The sequence below is a fragment of the Sphaeramia orbicularis genome, chromosome 16, assembly GCF_902148855.1.
Source record: "Sphaeramia orbicularis chromosome 16, fSphaOr1.1, whole genome shotgun sequence".
Classification (NCBI taxonomy): Eukaryota; Metazoa; Chordata; class Actinopteri; order Kurtiformes; family Apogonidae; genus Sphaeramia; species Sphaeramia orbicularis.
In genome coordinates, this window is record NC_043972.1 from 24,696,961 (window position 1) to 24,718,134 (window position 21,174).

General features: G+C 40.8%; 1 protein-coding gene across 5 annotated transcripts in view; it reads left to right on the plus strand.

The window, feature by feature from the left end:
- The first annotated feature begins 18,617 nt into the window (after positions 1–18,617).
- The window catches only part of LOC115435711 (RNA-binding motif, single-stranded-interacting protein 3), a 238,765-nt gene continuing 236,208 nt past the window's right edge, over positions 18,618–21,174 (plus strand). For all 5 annotated transcript variants that reach the window (XM_030158306.1, XM_030158309.1, XM_030158307.1 and 2 more), the window contains exon 1: positions 18,618–19,966. In XM_030158306.1, coding sequence (XP_030014166.1) covers positions 19,892–19,966 — 75 coding nt within the window. In that variant the 5' untranslated portion in view covers positions 18,618–19,891. The remainder of the gene's footprint in view (positions 19,967–21,174) is intronic.

Below are 21,174 nucleotides of genomic sequence, written 5' to 3' on the forward strand. Positions count from 1 at the left end.
GAAAACACTGACTTCGAGGGAGCCGTGTAACTTGCTTTGGCAGGAGGAACAAAGCAGAGTGGAGTTGCAGCGCTAATAGTCTGGCAACCCGATAGCGTTAGAGGCAAACAGAACGGTTTTCACAGGACTCGGCTGACCGAGTGCAGAGTGACTGCTGTGGTGTGTGGCACTCCATGACTTAGGCCCTGGAAATTCTGAGGGGACAAAGTGGGAACGTTACATGCTGTTGAGTTATAATACTGGCCTTCCACTGAACAAACTTGAGCTAATCTACTTTAAAAAGGGGCTGAAGTAATTGGGTGCTGAGAGATTGTGCCACGAATCAGCGAATTCTGAAAGAAAGCTCAGAGTCAAGTAAACCATCGGTGGCGAAGACGGATTTTGACTGAATCATTGAGCTGTTTTCTTGAACCGCTAGATGTCATGTAATATAATTGCTGACTTCACATAAGTACAGAGAACACCGATTTGACAATACACAGCTGGGAGAAATATTATCTGTATTTACTGCTTCTGATTTCCTTGGCTAAGGTCGTTGTATTGATTCATTATCCATTATTTTCTTGGATGCAGTACACGCAGACAGTGACATTAACTAGAAGATTATTACATTCATAAAGGTGTATGTGCCAAAATGTAATGGAGGGTAGTTATTTTCAATATCAAATTAAGCTTAGATCCAGTGTAAACCATTTGACTACAGTACCAAAATGATGTTTAGTCCATGATGCTCGACATAATTAGCAGTGATGATGCTGGCCTTTGATGAGGTCTGATGAGATGTAGTGAAATCCTTCATGCATTATAATTTTTTGTGGTGTGCAACAGCGTAGGCGTTGAGAGAATTAACACTATGAATATGGATGTTGGGTGAGCATCAAGAGAGTAAATGTGCTTACTCTATTGATTAAATCTCCCATCAGTCACCTAGCAGCATGGTCCCCGTCCTCTCTCTCTCATTGGTGCTCTCTCTCTCTCTCTCTCTCCCATCTCTCTACTCATCTCTGTCAAGGCAGGCTCAGTGGAGTGGTTAAATTGTCCATAGCGCGTAAACGCTCGTTTATAAAAGCCGACAGACGTGGCGGTCGTTTGCTGAAATTAATTACCCCTCGGAGCCACAGCAAGCATGGGCCCTAGTCAGTCAGTCATGGTCCACCACCTCCTGGGCCCCGTACCTGCAGAGAGAGAGAGGGAGATCAGAGGGAGGGAGGAAAAACAAGGGAGCTAGGCCTTTATGACATGAGGTTTCTAATCATACTCATACTACTACTACTTCTACTACTACTCCTAATATTAATGCATATTTTGGCCGTTGAATATCCCCTCCGTGTCTGAAGTATTTTCCATATTTTGCATGAGATCCGTTGAGAGTTTTATGCTGACATAGCCCAAGACGATAATGCAATACAGACCATAGTGGCATCAAACTAATCAGAATGTATTCATCTTCAACTAGAGTAACTTAATGAACTTCAGCACTATCTGATGCAACACTTCTCTAACATTAATAAAAGCTTCATCTCCCATCTTATCTGCATAATTGTAGAAATGAATCCACTGATGCGCTGTTTTTTTTTTTTTTTTTTTTTTTTTAATAAAGTGATGATTTGCATTACAGTGAACTGTGGTTACGTGCTGAGAGGAAGAGAGGGAAGATAGGTGGGAGTGGAAAGGAGGATGGGTGGAGTGGGATTTGTGGAAGACCCAAGGTGATTTGTCACTACTTTGATTCAGTAATGAAGCGAAGAGTGTTGTACAAGAGGTTATTGGTTTGAAGTGATTTTATATGGCTTTATGGCTTCAGAGATAGTTTGCAGAATGTTTCTCATATTGCTAAACTTAATATCTTCTTCTGTTTGCCTGTCTCATTGACTGAGACATCGACACGATTCCTCCTGCCCGTAATTCACTTACTGTTTGTGTCAATTACAAACCCTCTTCAATCTAATTTGAAACCTTTATTTTTTTCTGGTGCAGATTGTCATTGTCAGCCTGATACTGTAAGTGCTTTATATGGAATTTATCAAATACAAATGTCACGAAATCCGATGCATATATATATATATATATATATATATATATATATATATATATATATATATAAAACACCTATAGTTCTAGTCTTACTGCCAATACCAGAAACTTACTGCTTATTGGATCTAGATCTTTCCCAGTTTTTATTAAACATTTCTAAGAAATACAAGCAAGCGGTAGCAGTTCTCTGAGCTGCAGTTTGCACAGATTCACTATACACTTTATTTTCGTTAAAAGCATCCTCTGCAGGATATCAAGCCATGTAAGAATGAAGTTGGCGCCTGTATTTCGGCTGTAATTTAGATGTTAAAACACTCTTAACACTAAATTGCCTAAGATAGTGCCTCTATTTTCATAAAGTGTTTCAAGCTGAATTACTCTTATTTGATTTCTTGGATCACAGGAACGTGCAACATTTTATGCTGCACTCTCTGTGGTCTCTGTGTTTATATCTCAGGAGACTTGCAAAGAGATAAATTCCCACATGCTGTGTGTGGCAATTGGATGTAATAGTCCATTTACCACTGTAAATCTACTGTGCGCAAATACCACAGTGTGTGTGTGTGTGTGTGTGTGTGTGTGTGTGAATGGCATGATATCCTGGCCAGTGTTTCTCTTGAAAACTAACCACAACAGCTTCTATAGAATACGACCATCGTCATCACATCCTCCTCTGTTTTCCCAGCTGTGTCTGAGCTAAGATACGAGGCTTTTACTCCTTTTTTTTTTCTGGCTCAGTGTTTGTTATACATCTGGTGTTCAGCAATGAGACGAGTACATCCCTGAGTCACAGCATGGCCTTTCCTGCTCCATTTGAAGACTGCTTTGAAGACCGAGGGCTTTAAGAACACACAGTGTCAATGAAAACACTTTGATATTTTGCTCCAGCTGTCAGTTTTTGTCTGGTATTTGTCAGACACTGCACATAGAGAATGGCGTCCCTTCCGAGGAGAAAGCAGACGGAGCAGGTATACTTCATGTATTAAACCTTTTACTCGTATTAAGTCTGAAAACACAGAGGCCATGACACATGACTAGGGTTGGGTGATATGGCCTTTAAAAAAATACTCGATTTTCAATTCGATTTTCAATCCCCTACTTAAAAGAATACAAGTGCAGACTGCAAATATATCGAAAAAACATTAACTTTATTGTTTTCAGTTTAAGTGCATTGGGGCAGACCCTAAAAAAAGCAAAGGCAGTCACTGGTTTCAACAAAGTGACACCATGCACCCTCAGCAGCTAAAATTTATTTAGGGGGTCAAATGAGTGGCCATTTTTGTCAAAAAAAAAAAAAAAAGTTGTAAGAAATACATAGAACTGTGTTGAAATAATGCTAATCCATTTGTGCACAGACTACTGATATTATTTGACAGTGGAAGCTATATTTTCAGAAGTATTGGATTTTCAATAGCACGTGTATGTGAAAACTTTTGCTGGTAGACGGACGTGACATTACCCATGATGATCTGGTCAGTACCAGTACTTTATTAGTAATAAACTTACATACTTACTATTGATAATTCTCCTCTTATTCATAAATATTAGTATTGTGGATCTAAAACAATAACAGCTGACACAAAAACACAAAATGTGGCAGTGGACGGATGTGACATGGTTGTTCCAGATCCCATCATACTGATGCTTGGCAGCCATGTCACTGTTTCCACAAATGATCCCTGTGCAAAAACTAATATCAGAATTATTTATTGTATAGTTTATCATCATACTAAAGAGTAAATAACGATATAGAATTGTTATTTCTTTATAAAAATGCTTATTATTAGAAAACTGTTGATTTAAAAAGTGACGTGTGACATTCTTAATGTATGTATTGGTGTAACATAAGCAGGATGGATCTGCACCTTCCTTTATATTGCAACCTGTAAAAATAAAACATGTGATATGTAGTATAGAATCTTGTAAGAAAAACTGGGGAATCTAAAAGAATCGAATATTTGTTTTTCAGGTAAATTCAGTTCAAATATAACTTGGCCATTTGTGACATGAAAATATAGTATTAATTGTGATGAAATTGGACATTTTTGACCTGAAAACAGTTCATATGACCATCAACATGTTGCAACAGAACTGAAATCCTGTAAATTTGCATAACTTGCATTTACCAACACAAAGTACCTTTGGGGATTCACTTATATTGATTTCTTATGCATAAAGACAGAAATAAGACCTCTAAGCAAATTTTAGCCGTCACATATTTTACAGCGAGGATTTGCCAGTTCTGTATCTGATGCCGTCAATCCAAACCAGTTCCAAAGGACTGAAGTCGTAGAACCGTTTTTGGGAACAAACTGCTCTGTACAGCTGGCTGTTTCTGGGAAGGGGAGGGAGGGTTCGAGCTCATAGAACTACGGGAACCCAGAAGGATGTGTTGTTGGCGAATTCAAAATACCTAAATTTTTTTGTGTGATAAGAAAATCGATTTTCTAAAAATAAAACTCAGTGTGATCTACAAATTCAATTTTTCAATTAAATCATTTTTTTTTCCCAGCCCTACACAAGACTGTGTTTAAAATGTAGTAATGGATGGTTTGTTTGATACTAAAATTAAGTCAGTTATCTAGCAAGTATTTACTGCCACCTTTATGACTGTCTTCCAGTAGACAGTGTAATTAGGCTGTAGCATGGGAGCAGAGTATAGAGTGAGATGCAAAGATTGTGCTTCTCATAATAAGACTGCACGGTGCAGTTGGAAGAATCAATTTTCTCTCTTTGTTTTCCCAAACTGCGGTGTCAGCGCTATCTTAATTTTTCATGAAAACTTTGGCTGGTGTGTTCTCATGCAGGGTAACTCACACACACACACACACACACACACACACACACACACACACACACACACATGAACAGACATGAACACCTGATCTCCCTGTATAACTCCCTGTTTGGCATTCTCCTCATATCGCTGTTGGATGAATTCATTACCATCCTACATTCCAACTGCGTAGCTCTGTGTGTATAACCCTTCTGACTGCAAAGGTTTGGGAAAGTACATGCCTTAACTACAAGTATGTTAGAATCAATAAAGCTTGTTTTTTTTTGTCTTGCTGCACCTACACAATATATTTGAAGTTGCAAAGGTCAAAGTTACTGCTAGCCGGGCTTATCATGCAATAACTTCCACAATTAACTTAAAAAAATCATCCACTTAATACACTAGTTTTTAACAGTACACTGATGTTTTTTTCTGGTCCTACACTTATAAATTATCAAAGATATCTGGGAGTAATATAGATTTTCAATGTGAATTAAACTCTCAGCAACAAATCTAGAAGAATGGATTCTGTTCATTAATAGCACAAATTACAATAAATAGCATAAATTGGACCGCATTTGTGCATCTAATTGGCTCCATTTCAAGGCTCTTTCCATGAATGATTTTTTCTTAATGATATGGAAACACAATTCGCTCCTGGTGTAGAGAGCCAAAGTCCCACCCCCTCTGATTGTGCTCCATGGGACCTTATCTCAGAAAAGAAATGAGTTGCAGTCAACAGCAAGAGACAATGTATTTTTGGATTTATTCCATTTACAATTAGGATATTTGTTAATTTTCTAAGTCAAGAAAGTAGCATTTTGTGGTTAAACAGTTGAAAGGTGAGACTGTGAAAGTATGTAAATAGATTGGCTCTGTATCAGAAATTAACCCTTAAAGGCTCAGAGCTATTTTTGTGTTGATTTTTTTTCTCTTAACCCTTTCATGCATAGCAGTCTCTACAGTGGACAGTTATTCAGCAGCTGTTCTCTTGTATATTCATGGGTTTTGTTTGTTTTAGTTCCATATCAGCCAACACAGTGGACACTTATGCATCATCCCATACACTGACATTCATGCAATTACTGTAACTTTGCTGTTCTGATAAACCTGATCTGCAGTAACATGTTTGAGTGTAAATCAGTTGCTTGTTATTGTTATAAGATTGTAATTAACAGGGTTTTTTTTAAACAAAAGTTGTTTTTTTTGCATATTATCTTCATGAACTGGGTAATGACTGGTATTAAAGTATGTTAAAATGTGAGAAAAACATCAGATTAGCAGCATTAAAAAAAAAAAAAAAAATCATAGTTTTCACACAGTATATCAGTAAATACATGGTTTTTTTTTTTTGCTTCAAAAATTAAAGGCATGGTGTCCAGCTGAGTGGACATTTTTGCAACGCCATGAAAAAAAGTTTGTCAGAAATTTTTCTTTAGGCTTGTTTTTTTCATGTCTAAAGAGGAATAAAAACACTCAGGAAAAAAAAATCTGGATTAAGGTTCTCATAATTCATGCATGAAAGGGTTAATGTAACCTTTATTAAAGCACTATTTGGACTGGGTTAGTTGTACATGGGCACGTGGGGTAATGCCACTTTTTTTTTTTTTTTTCACAATATTTTTATTGGTATTTAAGTTTTACATAAACATGAATTAAAACAACATAAACACTCATACACACACGCATTCACACCACGTAGACTTGTACCAAATTATATATAAATATATATACAGGGTGGGGAAGCAAAATTTACAATGAACATTTAGTTGTTTTTTCTCAGCAGGCACTACGTCAATTGTTTTGAAACCAAACATATATTGATGTCATAATCATACCTAACACTATTATCCATACCTTTTCAGAGACTTTTGCCCATATGAGTAATTAGGAAAGCAAACGTCAAAGAGTGTGTGATTTGCTGAATGCACTCGTCACACCAAAGGAGATTTCAAAAATAGTTGGAGTGTCCATAAAGACTGTTTATAATGTAAAGAAGAGAATGACTATGAGCAAAACTATTATGAGAAAGTCTGGAAGATACTATTAAAGAAGAATGGGAGAAGTTGTCACCCCAGTATTTGAGGAACACTTGCGCAAGTTTCAGGAAGCGTGCGAAGGCAGTTATTGAGAAAGAAGGAGGACACATAGAATAAAAACATTTTCTATTATGTCAATTTTCTTGTGGCAAATAAATTCTCATGACTTTCAATAAACTCATTGGTCATACACTGTCTTGCAATCCCTGCCTCAAAATATTGTACATTTTGCTTCCCCACCCTGTATGTAGAAAAAAAAAAAAAAAAAAAAAAAAAAAAAATTAAAATACAGCAATCATGATATTAATTAAAAAAAATTAATAAATAAAATTAAACAATGATAATTTGTATGACATGTCCCTATTTTCCAGATACCATAATGTTCAGATAAGGTTCCCATAATTGTACAAATTCCTCCAGTTTTCCTTTGGTAGTGTAAGTCAGTCTTTCCAGTCTGGGGTAATGCCACTTTACCACAGGACGTCGATAATATTAATGGCCAATTCGCACAGGATAAGAAATACCAGTAAAACTACCACTACTGCGCACTGCCGTCCCCTCCTGTTGTCATGTGCATTTGGCGTTGCTTCCTGTTATCACTGCCAAGAATATTATTATTATTCATCAACCAGAAGATTAAGCTACTAACATTAGTTTATCAGCCACACAGCCCTGTTATGTTGCTTAGCTTACCTAAAGCAATCAGGAGTCCTGTGCCTCTAACAAGTGCTTCCGACCTTCTTTTGTTTCTGAATCGTATTTGTTGTACGCCAATTCTGACACAAGGTTTCACACACATTTGTACGACTGCCTACTTGAAAACTTAGTGCTTTTTCAAGAACCTCCATGCTTGAAAATCTGTGAAAAACCACTTGTAAACATAATATGATGGAATATCTACACACATATTAACTACTGGTCTATGGTCGCACAGGATTTGTATTACCTGGGGTTATTTTCCTGGACCCTTTTACAGAAGGTAAAAGTTGCGGTAATCTTTACTTACATTGTGCGGTAATGGTTATTGATGTAGCACATTCAGACGGGACTAAAATGTCTGGGAATTACTACTTTACCCCATGTACCTATGTAAAACTAGAAAAGCACTTGGAGAGCGCAGACCTCCGCCAAGGCTGATCAGTGGCCCCCCCACGCCAAGGAGGTTATGTTTTTGCCAGGGTTTGTTTGTTTGTCTGTCTGTCTGTCGGTTTGTCTGTCCGTTAGTGTGCAACATAACTCAAAAAGTTATGGACAGATTTTGATGAAATTTTCTGGTCTGCGCCCCCCCCGTGGGCCCCCCCACCCCCAGTCACCACCAAAATTTAATAATTTCTTCCTCATCCCATTTCCACCAAACCCTGAAAATGTCATCCAAATCTGTCCATAACTTTTTGAGTTATGTTGCACACTAACGGACAGACAAACAAACAAACAAACAGACAAACAAACAAACCCTGGCAAAAACATAACCTCCTTGGCGGAGGTAACAAACAAACCCTGGCAAAAACATAACCTCCTTGGCGGAGGTAACTAATCCTGTCCGATTAGGGCTTTAGTGATTTATCACCATTTATTCTAATATCCAATGCATTTTGCATTTTTTCAATGAAAATCGTATATTTTCCTATGTTGAATTCACTGATCATGTATATGTATATAAAAGCTCAGAGTAAATTCAAAGGTTATTACACCAAACAGACAAAACTGTAGGAAAATGTTTTCAGTAAAATATATAATTTACTGAACATTAAAACAAGCATATACAACTGCTGTTATTTGTGAAATTTCATGGGTTTTAATGGTGAATCAGTGAAGATGAGGTTGTTTTCATGTTCACTACAGAGCCTTTGAACATCCAAATGGTTCATGTTAAGCAGTTAAGTAAGTGCCTTGCTCAAGGGCACATCAGCCAACTATTTCTCTGCACGTCTGGGGGAATCAAACTGGCGACCCTTTGATCACAAGTCATTATTGTAACTGCCTCTCTCGATGACCTATTTGGAGTTGTTGAATATGTCTGCAGCTTCTCTTTTTGCTACTTTCTTTGTCAGAAAACCACAATTTTCTTGGCTCATAATAATATCTTTAAAATTGGCAAACACAAATCAAACAGGATAAAAAAAAAAAAAAACTTGTTTCTTATTACTGAACACCATTCATATTCTTTCTGAAGTTAAATCCCAGCAGGACTTTGGCTCTCTATTGCATATTAGCTATGGAGCTGTTACTGGTTTTTCTTCATATTTACAGTTTGAGGTATTATGATAACTTCACAGCCAAAAAAATCCCTGAAACTGCATTGCACACATACTTCACAAACCAAATTTCATGTAGATTTGCTAACAGCTTTAACATAATCTGCTGTAATGTCTGTCGAAATAGGCTGCAGCTATTAATGTGACAAGGCCTGATGTTGTAAATGTGAATGTATGGGCAGCAACTTCTACTCTCTCTGAACTCCAAAGACACTGTGCGCGTTTATGTAGATCCGCAGTAACTTCATTAACACCAGATTGGTCAGGAAGGAACGGTAATTAATGATGTGTGTTCTGCAGCTGTTACACTCAGATTGGTGTTTATAAAGCAGTTTTATCTCCATCAGGTTTATTTTATTTTGAAGTAAGTGAGAAAGCAGAAAGTCAGAGTACCACTCACACTTGACCCAACCACCCCCACCCCCCCTAAAGGGTTGACTGCAGATTTCACCCTTAATTTCACTTTGCATTAATTCAGTATCATTCAAGCTTCACAAACTCGGAGATTTGAACAAAGATGGAGAGAAACTGTGAGTGAGTTCGCATGCAATTAATACAGGCTTTCAGCAGAAGGTACAGGGGTTGGACAAAATAATGGAAACACCTTAAAAAATCAACAAAATATAATTTAATATGGTGTAGGTCCGCCTTTTGCGGCAATTACAGCCTCAATGCTCCAAGGTATTGATTCATACAACTTGTGAATTGTTTCCAAAGGAATTTTAAGCCATTCTTCAGTTAGAATACCCTCCAACTCTTTTAGAGACGATGGCGGTGGAAATCGATGTCTCTAAAACTGGCCATAAATGCTCAATAATGTTGAGGTCTGGGGACTGTGCCGGCCATACGAGATGGTCAACTTCATTAGAATGTTCCTCATGCCATTCTTTAACAATTCTAGCTGTATGGATTGGGGCATTATCATCTTGAGGTGAAGGTGTTTCCATTATTTTGTCCAACCCCTGTAATTGCACCAGTCTAAATGCCTGTCACAATTTCTGCTGGTCTTTTGAGAATCAGGCAATTTTTGCCATAAGCCTTATATTAAGTGAAACCGGTAGGTTTTGCACTGAACGTATGAATATTCCAAAACTTATATCCATGCAAATTACAGAGGTGAAACATAGTGTTAGTGCTCAACAGAGTAGTTGTGGTTGCTTCATTAATTACACATTTAAAGTTTTGCAATCTTTCTGTGGACCCGACCTTTAGTATCTACAATTACAACGACACAAACACCAACACTGGAGCCAATAATTCACAAGTTCTAGGTCCAGTTCAAGATAGGACGGCTTATGATTCCAGACCAAGACTGTGAATATTCATACTGCGCATGCGTGGTGTCTGTCAGACCACCGGCTTATCTACTCCCAGAAATATAGTCTTTGAAACTATGTACTTTTACCTTTTAATGTTTTTTTCACTCAAACTTAGTTTTAAATTATGTCTCTTTAGCCAGTAGCTGGTAATTCTAATAATCGGAAGGACTGATTGTTAGTATTTTCACTGTGTTTTAGCCAGACAGCCCCTTCGACCCAAACTGCCATTAACATAATGCTGACTTTTGGGAATATAATCTCTTTTTTGTATCCTGCCCTTGGCCTATGGGCAGGGCGGTCTACACCTACACCTGCAAGTGGAGACCTACCTGTGGCTCTTACCAGTCGGTTCCTGTGCCCTGTCCTTGGGCTCTCGCTGCTACTTCCATGGCTTTAACCACATCACCTGGAGACAGCCTGCTCATCCAAGCCAACAAAAGCCTGCAGAAGGCTTATAAGAAAATGGCCGATCTCAAGGAGGATATCCAGCACCTCTTCACAAAACTATCGGACAAAGACATGCAACTCTCTGGTTTCTCCAGCCACCTCCCCTTACTGTCCAGCCGCTTTCTGAAAAGTACAGAGAAGTCCAAAGCCCCCAATGATGATATGGTGCTATGGCGTCCATCCTCTGCCTGTCCTCGTCCCTTCTTTTCAACACCCTGGTCTGAAGTGGTGATATGTGGCTGCAAAAAGGTGAGCAAAGTTTCATCACCACCGACAACCAGCTCTTCAAACCACTTCTGCGTCCTGTCAGTGGAGGATGCTCCAAACCCCCCACCGCAGCCAGCGTGCCTCCCATCTCACCTGGCTCGGTCCGGATATCGGCTTCTGCTGACATTGTGGCTGCCTCTGAGCTGGTTACCGACAACAATCGTGATACAGGTCCCCCGTCAAACCTCTGATCCCAGGCCCCCCACTCCTTTTCCCGGCGTCAGCTCCGACAGGAGGTGGTTCACCGTCACTCCGATGGTCCTCCAGTGGGTTCAGTGCCCCCTCATCCTCATCCTTGTCTTCTCACCCACTTTTCTCCCTGACTACCGCTATCCTTGAAGTGTCCATCATTCATAAAGTCCAATTCTTTAATGCCATAACCAAGTGTTTCCCTGGTTCCACTGTCACCACAATCCTCCAAAAACTCCTGGATCTGCTGGTCTTGCTGCCGTCAACCGTTATCTATGTCATCATCCATGTGGACTTCAATGACACATCTCTCCAACAGTCCGAGATGACAAAGGTATATTTTAAGAAACTTTCTGATAAACTGAAAGAATGCGGGAAGTCTGTTTTTACCTCGGGGCCCTTCCCCTCCTTTGTCCATGGTGTGTCCATTTCAGCAGGCTCCTCAGCCTGATCGCCTGGCTCCAGTCTGCCTGTGCACTGACTGCTTTCAGTTTTACTGACAATTTTAATTTGTTCTGGAGCCTCCCCTCATTTTACAAGACCGATAGTGTCCACCCCTCTAGACTAGGCAGTAGGGTTTTGGCACAAAATATCCACCACATCCATCCTGACCACAACATCAACACCCACACCTGTATGACTATATTCTTCCTCTCCTACTGCAGTGAAGCCACAGGTTACAGATCACAGTGCTGTTCTCCTCATCAGCTCCCCCTGCAGGTCACATCACTTATCTCAATTACCTCCTTATTGATTCACTCCACCATGACACCCTAGTTTTAAAATCTTTGCCCCTCGTCGAGGACTAGGGTGGACTGCCGGGTCCTGCAGCCACTGGTATGGGCATCTGCAGTTGACAAAACGGGATCCAGACTCATCAGTCTGGCGCTGCTGAATGCTCGATCCATTGCCAACAAATCCTTCATTTTAAATGATTTGTTCCTTTCCAAAAACCTGGATTTCCTTTTTCTCACTGAAACTTGGCAAAGGGGTGGGGACCTCTCTGTTATGAATGAACTGTGTCCACCTGAGTGTTCTTTCATCTGTGCCCCATGAACCACTGGCCATGGTGGGGGCTTGGCCCTTGTATACAAGGACTGTTTTCCCTCTTGGAGGGCCAGCTCTGGATCTTTTTCATCTTTTGAGCTGTTATTGACCAAAGTGGGGTTCTCCAATCAATTACTGTGTTTTAATTTATTGTCCCCCTGGTGTATATGATGCTTTTCTGCCAGAATTCAGTGACAACGAAAGCACTGATGTGGACTCTCAAGCCAACACTTCTAACTCACTGTGCCATCATGGATAAAGTTGCTCCCTTAAAATTCCATACTGTCCGTGCCAACAACTCTTCCCCTTGGTTAAGTGATAACACTCATTGGTTGAGACACAAATGTTGGATGATAGAGCATCTGTGGAAGTCCACTAAGCTTCGGGTCCGTTGTCTCTATTTTAGAGAGCTTTTAACTGAGTATAATGATTTGGTCAAGGTGGCTAGAGCCTCTTACTTTGTTGATCTCATCTTCTCTAATAGGAGAAACCTCAAGGTCGTTTTCAACACCATAAACAATATCACTAATGCTCAGCCACCACAAGGATTGCAGTAATTTTCTGATGTGTTTTGTGGACAAGGTTGCTAGTGTTAGGGCAGGCATAACCTCCTCTTCCATCACCCCCCCTCCTGTCACACCTAAACAGCGACCAATCCTTGAGCATTTCTTGCCCTGTGTTGAAAAAAAGTTTTCAGCTCTATTGGTCCATCTTTACACTCCATTATAAACTGCTCACTGGCCTCCGGTTGTGTTCCTAGTTATTTTAGGCAGGCTGTTGTGCAGCCTCTTCTTAAAAAGCCTAGTCTGGATCCCTCTACTTTTAATAATTATTGTCTTATTTCTAAGCTGCCTTTTATATCCAAGGTTTTTAGAAAAAGTTGTTACTAAGCAGCTAGTCACCGCTCTGAATAGGCACAGCATTTTAGATCAAATTCAGTCTGGTTCCAGTCAGTGGCACTCTACTGAGACTGTCTCCAGTGACATTTTGATGGCCTCTGATGCTGGTAAATGCACTGTCCTCATGCTGCTTCATCTCAGTGCAGCTTTTGATACTGTGGACCACAGCATCTTGCTAGACAGGTTGAGGGACTGGGTAGGGATCTCTGGGAGTGCCCTTGACTGGTTTACCTCCTATTTGTCTGACAGATGCTTCTTTGTTGCTGTCGGCACTCCAATGTCTTGAGTCTGTCGCTCTCTCGTGTGGGATGCCCCAGGGTTCAGTTTTGGGGCCGATTTTCTTTTCCCTTTATATGTTCCCTTTGGGTAAGATTATTAGAGTGTCTCCTATCATATATACACTACCAGTCCAAAGTTAGGACTCACCCTCTCATTTAATTGGCATGAGATAGACCACAGATGGCCAACAAGTGTTCAGCATCACTGGGAACTCCTTCAAGACTTTTGGAAAACATTTCAGGTGACTACCTCAGGAAGCTCATCGAGAGAATGCCAAGAATGTGCAAAGCAGTAATAAAAGCAAAATGTGGCTATTTTTAAGAATCTAAAACATAAAACATACTTTGAGTTATGCCACACTTTTTTTAACTACATAATTCCATATGTGTTCATTCATAGTTTTGATGCCTTCAATGAGAATCTACAATGTAAATAGTCCTGAAAATCAAGAAAAACCAAGTGAGTCCAAACTTTTGACTGGTAGTGTATGCCAGTGATCTTCAGTTGTAGTTTTTCTTTTAACCCCGAGATAACGGCTGAGGTAAATACACTGTGTGAGTGTTTGACTCAAACTGAGGATTGGATGGCCTCTAACTTTCTGCAGTTAAATGATGCCAAAACTGAGGTTCTCATTGTTGCTCCTGAATCCAAAATCAGAAACCCAGACGTCCTTTTTGACCAAGCTGTGCACCCTGATGAGCCTGTAAAAAAACAGACTCGATCATGTTATTTTCATCTAAGGAACTTTGCTAAACTCTGATCCACAGTCTCACATTCTGAGGTGGAAATGATTATCCATGCCTTTATATCATCACGCTTAGACTACTGCAATTCCCTTTTTACTTACCTTAGCAAATCATCCATGGACCAGCTCCAGTTAGTGCAGAACGCTGCAGCCAGGCTGATTACCAACTCCAGGACAATATGGTCATATCACCCCGGTCTTGCCTGTCAGTTTCAGGGTGCAGTTCAAGGTTTTGGTTATCACCTACAGATCTCTTCATGGTCAGGCACCGCTTTGTCTTATTGAATTGTTACATCAGTATGCTCCCACGTGGCCTCTGAGGTCAGCTGATCAGGGTCTGCTCCTCATCCCCTGTACCAGGCTCAAAACCAAAGCGGACAGAGCCTTTTTAGCAGTCGCTCCCAGATGGTGGAATGCCCTTTCACCTGATCTACGAGCAGTAACCTCCATGGACATTTTTAAGAGGCATTTCAAGACACACTTTTATTCTATTACGTTTATGGATATTCCATGATTTTATCTGGTATTTCAGAATTTCACATTTCAGCATTTTGTATTCTTTGTGTGTTGTTGTCCTATGTTCTTTAATCTGTAAAGCACTTGGTGATTTTTTTCTCTGTTATCAGTGCTATATAAATACATTTTACTTTACTTAAATATTCACTGCACCTTCAGTATTAAAACAACTCGGCACAGTGCAACTCCACCTGTGGCAGAGTAGCCTTAAATTTTGATAGGTGTGAAGTTTAAGGCATCAGATGCTGTAGATGGGACCAAGGGACAAGGATTCTGCTCTAAAATGAAGCCAATGATGAAGTATCTTAGTGTTGTAATACCACTGACAGCCACTGGGGTTGGCTCCAGAAAGACCTAGCCCCCATAGGCTTACATTAAAATTCTCTCTCAAAATACAGATGTTAACAGTTTTTTCTCCAGGACTGATCTTACCCATCCCATTTTAACCCATTCCTCTGTTAATAACATTTAATTTCAAATAGAAGCTTTTAGTTGGTATGACAGCTTGCTCATCTGATGAGTCAGATTTTATTTTATTTTTTTTTGGATAAAGCACATTTTTATGGACAGACAGCTTCAATGGTCAATATGTCTAACAATACTGTAATTAATCACTGGAAAAAATCAAAATCTTACCAAGTGTATTTTTGTCATTTCTAGTCAAAATATCTCATCACATTTAAAACTAGAAAAGCACTCGGAGAGCGCAGACCGCTGCCAAGGCAGATCAGCCCTCCCCCCATCACCACCAAAATTTAATAGTTTTTTCCTTTTGCCAGTATCAACATTTCCTGAAAATTCATCCGTCCTTAGCTTTTTGAGTTATCTAGCTGATAGACCACCGAACATTCATACACCAAAGTGAGTAGCAGCACTGGAGGCAATGAGGGTGAAGTGTCTTGCCCAAGAACACAACAGCACATGACTGGGACAGAGCGGGATTTGAACCACCAACCCTTTGGTTACTGGACAATCCACTCTACCATCTGAGCCATAGCTGCCCCCAAACAAACAAACAAACCCTGATGGAAACATAACCTCCTTGGCGGAGGCAATAAGACATAATCACCTAAAGAGTAACTTTTCAGTGAGATATAAGAACTTATTTTTAGACAATAGATCTTGAAAATCGTATTTCAAGAAATCTTACCAAGATAATTTTCACTTATTCCATTGGCAGATTTTTTTTTTTGTTTAATTCAAAATTATTATTTTTTGCTTAATTCAAGCAAAAAAATCAGCCTGAATCTCACTGAAAAGTTATTCTTTAGGTGATTCTGTCTTATTTTAAGTGTGATGAGATATTTTGACTAGAAATGAGAAAAATACACTTGGTAAAATTTGATTTTTTCCTGTAATTACTGCTTTACCATTTTACCAGGTCATTGAACTGGTGCTTAACAATATGCACACCTGACCCACCAGGCTCCCGTGATTTTGTCCATTTTGTCCAAATATTGTCATTTCTGACTCCAAAAATCTAATATGGTGATGGGCAAATCTTAAACTACCATTAAAGCTGTGATTCAAAAACCACAGGGTGATGCTCTCTCCATTTCTGTAGTCTTGAACAAAGTAATCAAAGTACCATGTATTTATATTGATATATTTTACTGGCAATCTTGTAACAAAAATACAGATTGCCACAATATGCCTTACATCCTATAAGTGACCAACCCAGTGTCTACCATTATAGTACAGTAACTTATACACAAGGAGTGATAGGAAATGTGGAATATACAGCACGTTGTCAGAAAGATTAACTTTGGGAACGTTACAGCTCACGGTCCGTACATTCACCTCAAATCTACAAGGACTGGACTGTTTTTCCGGTGATGGCTACAATACAACATGTACAGCTGTGCACCCTGGTTATCTGAGCTCCTGCCAGATACTTCACCTCCACCATCCAAATAAGCTCTAAACCATAAACCTGCTGACTAACTCCCTGTCTACACTCCACTTGGCAGCAGTGAATGTCTGCCAATGTTGTTGTTGATAATGATTATGAGATGGCGAGATTGCTCTCTTGTAGCACAAAAATGATGAAATAACAACAAATTATTTAACGCAAGCAGCATTTACAGCAAATGTAAAGATCATTTTTGTTATTTCTGGCTCTGGAAGAAGTAAATTATGTGACATGTGGTTAACAAGGCAATACAGATACAGATGAAAATACTAGTGATTCTTGATCTGAGTCCAGACTAACCTCCACGCATGATGATGATGATGATGATGATGATGATGATGTCTCAAAGCTGCCACACTATATTACAGGTTAGGACTCTGACAGCTACCATCACGCTCCATTGCTTATGTAAGACAAGGCAAAAGTCAAACAGTAAAAGTTAATTGAAGAACCACAGTGTTTCATTTGCAAAGTACAGAGACGCCACTGTCGTTTTGAGGTAAAATAGCTGTAAACGTGATCATTATCGCTGGCGTATGCAGTGTTTATCCACTTCTCAAATCTGTAGTTGTGTTTACGCTCATCCCCCCTGGGCATTTATACATACTTCACACTGATCTGTTCCTTTCATTCATACCTTACCTTGTCTCACATGTGTTCATTGTGATTAAAATAGTATATTGTTGATTTTCAGTGGGTTAATAATTCTGAATTATAAGTTGTCAAAATCACTTTTGAGGAATGCGTCTTATGCTGCGATAAAACAATGTCTTGTAGGTGCTTGGCTAATCTCTGGTTTTACTTTTAGTCATTCTGCCTTTATTTTCAACACTGGAGGATTCTTTGTTGTTAGTTAACCTCTTAGCCAAGCATATGATTACTGCATATTGTATTAGCTGACAGAAGCAAGGCTATAAAAATACAGACAGACATGTGGGCAAAGTGACAAAACTCTCAGATGGGCACACAAAAGCACAAAGACAGTGATGTGTTTTATGCATCGCAGTCTGTAAAGTAGTTTAATTGCCCACAAGAAAGAAAACCCCTATCTTTGAGGAGGTTTTGTGTTTGCATTCTGCTCTCGTGCCCCTTTTTTCCACAGCAGTGAACTTGCATTGTCTGCCAACCCTTGTCTCTTTCACACACACGCACAGATGCAGTCAGAGGGCAGGGCAGTCTTTTCATGCATGGCTCACTGTGCTTATGTAAGAGCACTACTTAAACCTGGTTACATCACATAACAGGCAGCACTGTGTCAGTGGGTCACTGTGCCACACAACCACTGAACTACATACACTGTTTTGGGCCTTTTACTGGTCATGCTGTGTGCACTGTAGCATTTCAGCACATTTTTTCAGATCATTTCAACCTCAGTGATATGTACATATGTTTACAGTGAGCATGTGTTAAATATCAATGCATTAAAATACCTCAGATAAAGTATAACTGTTTAAGGGATCAGATACTGTTTTTTTTAATGGAAAATGTACCAGTGCTGCACCTATACAGTGCCAGTAGGGGGGCCTCTCTGTTTCCAAATTCAACTCCTCCTGTATCCTCTTTTCACCTTTTACCCCAGCTCTTGGTGTTCATATTCCCCTCATCTAGCTCCGCCTCTTTTCCAGCAGAACAGCCCATCTCCCTCTCTCTCTTTTTCTTTCAGTTTCTACTAAGTGCACACACACACTCACAACCCGGGACTCGGACGAGGGCAGGACCGACCACTCCCACTGTTCCATAGTTCCATGAAAACACAGAGGGAGAAAGGGCGAGAGACCCGAGCGGAGAGGTGGAGAGAGAGAGGGAGGGAGGAGCCAAGCTGCGCTGAAGCCGAGCCCCTCTCTGCCTCAACACGCAGAGTGGAGCAGACGGCAACAGCCACACAAACACACTCCCCTCTCAGTTACATGCACAGTCACACACATACCACACGCACACATCACCACCACAGCCACAACCGCCGCCGCTGCTGCCGCCGCCGCTGCCGCCACCACACACACACACAGACAGTGACGGCTGCCAGGCGCAGTGGGAAGCAAGCCGTCAGGGAGAGAGCTGGAGAAGAAAGAGAGGGATCGCAGAGGGGAAAGAGAAGAAAAGAGAAGAGAGTTGGAGGAGGCACCTTGTGGATCAGAAGGGATTTTCCTCTGTGTGAGTGCGCGTCTGGATAAGGCTATCTGCTTTTTCCTGAGCGAGAGGAGTTTCTACTGAGGCTTTTTTTTTTTTTTGCTCATCCTCCATACCGGGCTCCAGCTATATCTACCTATCTATCCCCGGAGCTTAACAAAAGAGGGAGGGAGTAAGAGAGAGTGAGAAAAAAGGCAGTCACAGCTTCAGCTCCAGACCACCCTCTCTCCTCCTCCTCCTCCTCCTCCTCCTCCTCCTCTTCTCCTCTCGAGCTCCACATCCATGTGTGAGTTCATCGCTGATTCCCCTGTCTTTTGAGGATAGAACAGAGGACAGCGTGTGTTCTTCAGGATACAGCCAAGCTCCTGGTGGGATCAGGGTCGTCTGGTGTGAGAGAGAGAGAGAGAGGGAGGAAGAACGAGACAGGGAAAACGGATACACAGGAAGAGAGAGAAAGAGACAAGAGAGAGACGCTGGAAAGCAAATAGAGGGGCATGTTCAGGGCAGCAGAGGAGGAGAAGAAGAAGAAGTGTGAGTCTGATTTTTAGAGCGGAGTGTGCAAGGAACCGGCAACCGGATCCCATCCATTCCTCCTCCCTCCTCCTCCTCCTCCTCATCATCCTCTTTTTCTTTCCTCTCCTTTTACCCTGTTCTCCATCCTACTGTTCAGTCACCCCTATTGTTTCCTATATTGCCTCCTACTACCCTTCCACATCTTCCTTTTCTCACTCTTCACCTCTATCTCTTCCATCACCTCCGGATCATCCCCGTCTTCCCAGACCCACCAGAAGAATGGTTTTAAAAGATACTCTATAAGCTGCTGGACAAGTGGACAGACTGAAATCCGCAAGTATCCCTCCGTCCGTCCATCCCTCCTGCTGTGTGTTCATCACACACCTCCACCAGCAAGAGGAAAACATTCTCTTTTTGCATCTTTGACTCTTGGAAACAGTCGTCTGAAGGATCCAGGCCACCCCCTTAAAGTGATCGTACAAGCTTCTATCTCCAGACTCCAGGACATTCAACTGGATTCCAGCTACATGGGAAAACGTTTGGAGCAGCAGCCAATGTACCCCCACTACACCTACTACTACCCCCACTATCTCCAGACCAAGGTAAGATGGTCAGGAAGGTTGACCTATTTTACCCCTCAGTAAACACCGTACCATGTTTGTGTGTTGCAAATGCCATCAGCGTTTTATCTGTTCTTAAAACCATATTTTCAGTTATCATCTTACTCCCTTTTTTTTTTTTTAATTTTCTGGGCTTAAATTTGCTGACGTCCGCACATTTTACAGAGAAGGAAGTCTTGTATTAGCTGTGCAATGTATCCCAAACTAAAAAAAAAAACAGGATTCACAAAAAGCGGTCTGGGCGATGTAGATACCCAAAGAGTCAGAGAGTGTTTTACCAGCCAAGATGAAGACCATGTTTTAGCCCGAGAAACAGAAACACAGAAGTAAGTGCTGAAATTGGCTCTCAAGACATTTAACCGTGTTCTTCATCCCCCATCTGTCCTTAAACAAGGGAAAATTGGTGTCACTCAGCTGGCTTTTTTCCCTTTTTCATCCAACCCCAGCACTTGACCCCATCCTCCCCTCTCTGACCCCAGCAGCTACAAGTTCAAGTTCAGGGCAAAGAGGCCCACCCTTCCCTCAGCCCACCCCCTCCTCCTCCTTCTCCTCTGTCAACCCACCACCACCATCACCACCACCACCACTCTCCACTCTAGCCGTCTCCCCACCCCTTACCCTCACCCTGCACTTACCAATGATAGCAGGCTATAGACATGATTGATTGAATGTGATAGAGCTTCATGGTGGAGTCCAGAAATCTGAGCTTGGCCTCATGTGTTTTCTCTCTCAGCTCTTTCTGTTTTATTTCACTTCTCTTACACACACATGCATACACAGATGTGCACAAACACACACACATATACACATATACACATACAAGACGTTTCCCACAGTGAGTCTTTTTACCACCAAGAAGGGGAAAATGGATTACCAAGGCCTGATCGATTGCTCCTGCATCCTATCGCCGACTATTCCCTTTGTTCGCCGTGATTCATTTGTTTATTCTTTCACGCGATAGTGCGTGCGATGAGTTGGCAGGTTTTCCGCGAAATTTTGTAAATGTGTACATGTCGGTAGGCTAGGGCGATGGAGAGAGAGAGGCAAAGATAAAAGTGTAAGAGTGGGATGTTATCAGAAATAGAGATATCATGCTATTGGCTGGATGTAGTGTGGGAAGAACAGGTAACAGAATCATTGCTCTGCCATAAAATGAACATGCATTAGTGTTAGCTGAACTAACAATACAT